The 8480-nt window shown below is 28.7% G+C and overlaps 1 protein-coding gene across 2 annotated transcripts in view; it reads right to left on the reverse strand.

The window, feature by feature from the left end:
- The window catches only part of LOC136796851 (zinc finger protein rotund-like), a 337831-nt gene that overhangs the window by 278994 nt on the left and 50357 nt on the right, over positions 1-8480 (reverse strand). Inside the window, exon 2 of one of the 2 annotated variants that reach the window (XM_067051753.1) lies at positions 4313-4378. The exons of the other annotated variant lie outside the window; for it this stretch is intronic. Coding sequence (XP_066907854.1) covers positions 4313-4378 — 66 coding nt within the window. The remainder of the gene's footprint in view (positions 1-4312; positions 4379-8480) is intronic. 2 annotated transcript variants of the gene reach the window in all.

Genomic DNA, 8480 nt, shown 5'->3' on the forward strand with positions numbered 1-8480 from the left:
ATATTATAATAAATAATCCTATAACAAATTTAAGAGTCCGATTTATTTCTGCTTTTACAATTTCTTCTAAAAATATATTAAAAGTTAAAAAGGTTTTAACTTCATTTATTTTGTACTGAAATTGAGTTGTGAAGAAGCAGCGAGATATCTCTCTACTGTTTGGAAAATAAGCTGCCAATTGATAACGCTCTAAAAAAAATAAATAAATAAAAAATCCATTCTGAATTGGCTATCTTACACTTAGGGAACACAATGGGATGGGGAAAAAAGTGGCATTGCTGTCGAAGAATGGACGCATTTCAGTCCCATCAAAATGCAAAGTAGGAAGATAAAGAGTTTTATTATGATATCAAACAGCTGGGGAGAAATAAACAACTCCCTCTGCCTTCCCATTTCGTACTATAACTGTGAATTATATGCTTAGTAACTATATATATATACAATATATATCTACATCTAAAATTTCAGTAGTGAATATATAATAAAACAACGCAATGACACAAACAATCTTTGGCTACAACCTCTTAGCCATTAGACCATCATCTAAACCCCTAGTACAAAAGCCGGGAAGAAAAAAAGGCAGTGTTTTCACCTCAATTCTTGATTACTTTAATGAAAACTATGTATAATTTTTAGTCAAAATTGATGAGTCTGCCAAGTATAAGTAGGGGAAATAAAAATGCTGTTTCAAAACGTTAAAAAAAATATGTTTTTCATTCGAAGCTCTGTATCTTTAAAATTATTAACAACACTAGAATACTTAAGAGAACATTATTTAAAGTAGAGAAAAGTTCCTAAAAGATTAGCCATAATAGAGCTATGAAAGTTAAATGGTTCTCGAGATATAGCTTTTTAAAAAGCAAGATTTCATAAAAATGTATTGAAAGATAAGTAGTTAGAGAATTTATTATGAGAAATCCATATCTCAGGAAATGTGACGTATATGACGTGTTTATTAGCACTCAAATTAAAGCTAGTTTAATAGACTATAAATAAATAAATTGATTTATAGTTGTTCAGACAATAATTTTGATTTATGAAAAACTTTATTTGAGAAACCACAACGTACAAATGTCTGCTATCACTCAAATTAAAGCTAGTTAAATTTACTATAAAATAGATTATCTTTGTAGGGGTAGTATTTTTGTATGATATTCTACAAAATAAATTCACAAAATGTTAGTACTAAGTTATTTGGATAAAATGTTTTATTTTTAAAAAATATATCTCTAAAACCATAAAACGTACATATGTCTGCTAACACTCAATATAATGAAAATTTAACTTACTATGAATTAGTTAATGACACCTATCTTCGTAGGGGTATTAGTTTTTATGATATTCACATATGAATATAAATTAAGCACATGGATTTTGTAGTATAGAGAGACTTAAGTCCATTAAACTAGCATAAATTTGAGTGACAATAGACTGTACGTCACATAGTTCCTGACATATGGATTTCTCATAATAAATTCTCTAACTACTAATCTTTCAGTACATTTTTATGAAATGTTGCTTTTTAAAAATCTATATCTTGAGAACCATTGAACTTTAATAGCTCTATTAGGGCGAATATTACAGGAACTTTACTCAGTTTATTAGAGTTTGAAACATTATAATGTTTCAGCTCCGTATGAAAATTTTTTCAACGTTTCGAAACAGCCGCCATTTTTTATTCTCCCTACCTATACTTGACAGACTCATCAATTTTGACTATTAATTATACAAAGTTTTCATTAAAGTAATCAAAAATTGGGGTGAGATAACTGCCTTTTTTTCCCCCGGTTCGAGTACTAAAACATGGACTTCCCTTCTACGTTTCCTTCGATCCACATGACATTTACCTATATGATTTTTGATTTCATATCTATAATCTAAATATGTGTATTAACAATGCAAGACAGTTCTCACTTTTTTCCTTACAATCAAGCATTGAACCTTCCATCATAAATAAATCTTTGTATATTTAGAGATAGGCATAAACGAGATATTAAAAAAAAAATTAATTAAATGAATGTAACTTATGGTTTAAGTATTTTTATTTTTATGGCGATTGAGATATACTAGAACGAAATTCCCTTATAGCAACGGTGTAGCATACTGCAAGGTGATAGTACGTATTAAGAGGCAACCTTGATTATATACCTACGTAACATGGTCATATTGTTCGCAAGGTTCCTGTTCCTATATAATAACCTAATACTTCAAAAGCGATTATTTACGCCGCGAACTAATATATTTATTTATTTCAAACATAAAATATTATTTAATATCGCTAATTCCTCTTATGGTAGCGTTTAAAATATTTTAAGTTATTAATTTATTATATAAACCATTAGACGGGTAGATCAGAGGGAATCATAGAATATTAATTTCTTACATTTTGGTGGCCTAAACTATTTTTTTTTATTGTATATACATTTTTTTTAGGTTAGATAATACTTTTCTTTTTTTTCAAGAAAACACCATTACCATAAAAAGAGTCATGATGATAAAAAAAACATATGTTGATTGATATAAAAAGTAATCAAATAACAGAAAATGTTTTTACAAAACCAAATGTTCATAGTCAAATTAAAAGATAAAATTTTTTATTATCATAAATTGTTCGATGAATTTTCATCTTTTGACCCCTTAAATTTCATTCCATAACCAAAAAGATAATTTGTTTACATAAAAGACTAAAAGACAAGATTTCAGTTAAATCAACTGTATTCTCAATAATCATAGATTGATGAAAAATTTGAAATAGTGCTTCTAGAACAAGTTGGAACAGGTATTCAATATTTTGTTTAAGTTCTTCGAAAGCAGTCTATTTCAAAATATGAATTTGACGTACTCTGTATTTAATTTTATTTTCAAGTTTTTTTTTTAAGGGTTTATTTCAACTTGCAAATCAAGAGTATTTCATATATAAGATGCAATAAAAAAAAATTATTGTATAAGAGTGTATCCTAAATCAATTATAAATATTTATTCAATTATGAAATAAATATTTTTAAAAAATGGTAAATAAATATTGTTTCTTGACTATTATATGAAAGGAATAATGTCAGAGTGGTGTAAGTCACATTTCCAACACCAATTTTTTAAGTTAATTTAAAGATTATATTATTATTTAAAGATTTTAAGTTATTTGATAACTGAATAACTTAGATATTAATAACAATAATAATATATATTAAAGAGTTAAGAGATTTGAAATTCTGAGCTAAGACCAGATAAGTAATTTAGAAGGAATAATAGATCAAAGCAAACTGAACTAAGTCAATAGTCTACAGATTTGTTGTCTCTTTTCAAATATTTTATCTACCTCAAAATTGTGTTTGTTGACTAGAAACATTTTTATAATTAAGTCAACAAAAATTTTACAATCTCAAAATTGTAGATTTAAAAATGATACATCATGATTACCCTTATATGAGCCAAATCTTATATGATATTCAATAGATTCACCACCCTTTTGTGAAAAATGCACTATTAAACAATAATTAATCATTATTGCTTTATGTTATTTTTTAATGATTATTTGATGAAAACGGTCATTTTTAAAGTATTACATACATATTTGAAAAAAAAAAAACAGATGCAATGAGAATAAAGAATTGAACATGATTAAAATAGGTATTATTATAATTTAATGTTCACTTTTAAAATTTCATAGCTTAAATAAACAGACCTCACCCATTAAAAGCCCAAATATCTATTGTTATAAATTAAGAAATTGGTAATTTGTTTTTATAATAAAAACAAAAAAAAATGTATACTAAAAGAGTTAGTTAAAAAAAATAAAATAAACATTAAATCTTAATTAATCAATATATTAATATTTCCTTCACACAGCATATTATAAATTTAAGTAATTCATAATTTTCAATATTGCCTGATTCCTTAACCATTTTTATATTTCCAGAAATCCTTTGTGTACCTACATTATATTGTAAACAAAATAAATACATATTATAAATGCCATAATTTCAAATGAAGTACTAATTACTGAAAGCCATTTTTGTGTTAGTAGTGCAGTTTATTAAAGCTGTTTTGATTATTGTCTTACTAAAAATTTTCTACTGTGGTGCTACGTTCAACAAGCTAAATGGGTTAAATTACGTCAAAACAGACAATTGTATTACTAATTTTAGCATGCTATTACTAAAAGTTCTTTGCATTCAAGAGACGCCTAGGAGATCGAATTGGAAATGTTATGTTCTACAGTAAAAAAAAAAAAAATGGTTTCCCAACTGGAATAAAATTATAAACATTCCAAAAAAAAAAATTCTAAATTCCAATCACAAAAATATGTTGGTACCTTATTTTGATAACCATATCCGTTCACTAAGTCGAATGCGTGGGGTTCCGGCGGACCACCGTCCCTCTGAAATCAAAATAAATTTTTGTTTTTTGCCTCTATTTACAGTAACCAAAAATAAATAACAAATACATTCATGATAAATAAATATTTTTCAATGATATCAGTTTAGACATAAGAAAGTACATAAATCGTCTCTGCAAAAAAAAGGTATTCGTGAGTATTAATTTCATAATCTTCAACCAAATATTATCCCGAAAATGAAAATTAACAGGTCCAGAAAAGAACCTAATGAAAATATAATATTGAATATTGAACCAAAAGATTTTTTTTACAAGTGTACGTTATAATTCATTCAGTAAATTTGATCTTAGTTATAATGGAGTGATACAGGCGTGTAGAGAACTATCCTTTGGTAGCACTCTAATAGACCTGAAGAATTAAAATTTTGAACATACTATTGTAAATTAAAAGTTGAGTAACAGTAAGACGAGATCATACGTTTAGAGAGTCCTCCAAAAATATGCAATATATGTACATCTATTATCAAAGTTTTAATGTTTAATTATAAAAGTTTCGAATTTAATGGTTCAACATTTTTTCTTTTGTCCAAACACTTTTTCTTCTGTTCCAACAAGAAGCACTCGTGCGTGATACTTAAGAGGGGACGTGGACTAGAGCCTTGGCGATCGAGGCATGTCCAAGTGAAGCCGATTAATAATGAGAGTCACCTTTGATGAAAAGGTGTGGGCTAAGGGTGCGCGATACTGAGTGCTCATTGGCCGATAGGCGTGGCGAGTCCTGAGCCACGCCCACCGCCGAGGAAAAAAGTCACCCCTATCGTGTCCTGCCGCTTCTTGTTTTATTTTTCAAAGGACCAAGGACACTTCTTCCTGAGGACGGAGTAAATCACGGAGTCGGATCACATTCCCTCTCCGCCGTCCATCTTCGGCGTCCAGCTTCTTTTTGCCGGCACACACACACAAACGTACACATATACACAGGAGTATGTAAGTCCTCGCTCGTCTCAAATTATTGCTCTTCAATATCGCAGTTGTTCAACTGTCAAGGACTTTCTCTCGAGACTTCTTATGATCGTTCAAAGACTTCCTTTAGTCAATTTCTGCGGGGCACGCGCCGTCGAACGGTTATTTACATCCGACTTTCTAACTTTGACATAAAGTTGAATGTCATGAAGCTTATAGTAAAAAGTAAAAGCTTCTAATTTGACAGGAAAATCTTACTGGTACTTATATTTTCATTCGAATTTACTTTTTTTTGTACAACTAATCCATAGTGTCTTTGGTATTTTATTTTATTTTTTTCATAAAGGATATAGATAAATATTTCACTGTATTTTCTTTTAGTTATTTGAGAAAAACAACAAAAATTACTTAGATCATGTTTTTTTAATTGGCCAGTCAACGCTCCAGTTATTATTGTGACATATAAACACAGACCAGATATAACACATCGCACATTAACTGGCTATAAGGGCTAATTGTTAATGTAGGATGTACTTGAAAAGTCTGAATACGTTTCTCATTTAATTTTTTATAAGAATATCCATTTATATTTTTTAAAACTTTAATAAAGACAATAAACTATAATTAATTATGACGCATAATATAAAAATTTATCTTTAAACAAATATTTCGCCAAGTTTAGGTATAAAATATAAAAATGATAGAACTATTAGAACTTAATTAATCATTTTTAATGCGTTTTTTGTTCTTTTTCTCTTTCTTTTTTCCATTTCATATGTGGATGAATATCTAGAAACTGCAATATCTTATGGTTAATAAGACAAAAGAATTAAACAGTGAGAAAAACTGAAAAAAAATTCTCTTAAATATAATAGTGTATAATTAGGTAGTCAACATTCTAATTATCTTGACAGAAAAAAAAGAACAGAATTATACAAATACAGACCAGATAAAGCACATCGCATATCAGCAGTCTGTTATTTTAATTCTTATTTTAATGGTACTTAATGTGAATGTTTTCAAGAAATTAGTGGACTTTTGTAAGTTGGTGAAATATTGTTAAACAAAGCCCCTGTGTTAATTGATTGATTGATGATGATGCAGTTGATATCTCTCTAATTCAGTCATTGTCAAAATATAAAAATACAAGATTACAAAAACAGTCAAAATTTAGCACATCTTACATCAACAGCCGAAAAAGAGTGTTCAACATATGATAAAACATCAATCAAAATATATTGTAGGATGATAGTCCGGTTGGCGGTCAATAAATGTATCAAAATAGTTTCCCTTTACTATTTTGATAGCTTTATTGACCCCCACCTAAACTATCATCCTACAATCTACTTCATACGGCCAACTATCTTCTTCTAATATGAATTAATCAAAATAGTTCATCATAAGAAAATTTTGATATAGGATATTAATAATGAATGTTATTCAAATTATTCGTTTATCTCTTTTGTAGGAATACAATGCCTTGAGTCCCTAAAACAACAGTAAATAATAAATTAATCAAGGTTTTGACAATTTATATATAATCAGAGAAATAGCATAAAATCACAGGAATATAAATTAGAGATATTTCATCTCACAACAGCAGAATAAAAAAAGATTAACCTAATAGAAATGTAACATTAAAAATATTTTATTATACTCAATATATTATATTAATTTTTATTATTCTATTAGATTCATCATTTTAATGTATTTAGTATTATAGTATTATTAATTTACCCCTACGAGAACTCTCTCATTATATATGTTTCCTTCTATTTAATTCATTCGAAATTAAGCGATATCATGCCCATTCGTACAAACTATAAAATATTATGAAGATAGTCTATTCCACACACATAATTAGGAAAGCTAAAACTTTATAATGACTGTCTTCAAGAAACAGTTTAGGTAATTAGTAATTACGTTGCCACACTGCAAATTCTCATTTTAGTTTTACAGTTAAGATTCAGCTATTCATAAATAATAACTGTCAGCTATTAACTGTGTAGCTACTTCTTAGCTAGACAATACATGAATAAATATTTTAAGTGGGCTACGAAGTTTTGGTGGAAACCCCCCAGTCTGAATAATTGGAAATAGGAAAATTTGAAAAGTAATTATGTTACCCCAATGGAAAATATCACTTCAGTTTTACTGTTAAGACAAAGCAATCCATAAGTTTATATTAACCCTAAATTTTACCCGCTGAGACCTCATGGCTAGGCCGTGGATGAAAGGATGTTTTACGGGGCTAAGAATGTTTGGTGGGGACCCTCGTGTCTGAATTATTTCAGACTTGAAAATTGGAAATCCGTCGAGCCGTACGCTAAAAAAAATTTTCGTTATCAGATACGGACAGACTAAACTTATTTATTCAATATTGTGAGCTGCAATTGTTCTTAACGTTCTTGGTACATCACTGCGTAATTTGAGCAATAAATATAAAAATTACTATATTAGCGCAGATAAAGAAACTAAACAATTTCGATACAATCATTTTTAGGATCTTGAGCTCGACATTCACGGGATCTAGTTGAATAATTTGAGCCATAAAAAGAAAAGACAGTTGAGCCGTCGCGTAAGTATCCCATACCTACCATGGCGCTGTGAAAGCTAACCTTAGAATGAGGTTTGGTCCGTGCCTACTTTGAATCTATCTAAAAAACTTCATTTTTGGGCTTTAAAACACAGGACCCAATATACATTCCGTGAGAACTTACTTGAGTTTTGATGTTCGCCTCGAAATATTTAAAACCCAATTTTTACCACCCTGATCCACCAACTTACCTCTGTCAAGGCTTTTGAAACCTCTCAACTTCTGAAGATCTTCTATTAAAGTTACTAAGAATTTAAGAATTGAAATTGAGATTCGTCACTACTCCAAGAAATTTTCCCTCTTGTACCTCATTCGTCAAAATCCATCCTGAGAGCCGAAAATGGGATCGGTACTACCATATTATTTATATGTACGAAGTATATCGATTTGTGGTGCATTACCTGCCAAATCATTGTCTAAAAGTTCAATTTTATTTTTTAATAATAATAACATATCATGTTCGTATTGTCTTGTGTAATTAATGAGAAAAAAAATTTAGGAACGAAAAACATAAGATCAATATTAATTATTTTTCAAGAGTTATAATGTTATATGTACACATACATTGTAGAATAGAGTTAATTTT

The sequence above is a fragment of the Halyomorpha halys genome, unplaced genomic scaffold (assembly GCF_000696795.3).
Source record: "Halyomorpha halys isolate HHAL.00 unplaced genomic scaffold, Hhal_1.1 Scaffold230.1, whole genome shotgun sequence".
Taxonomy (NCBI): Eukaryota; Metazoa; Arthropoda; class Insecta; order Hemiptera; family Pentatomidae; genus Halyomorpha; species Halyomorpha halys.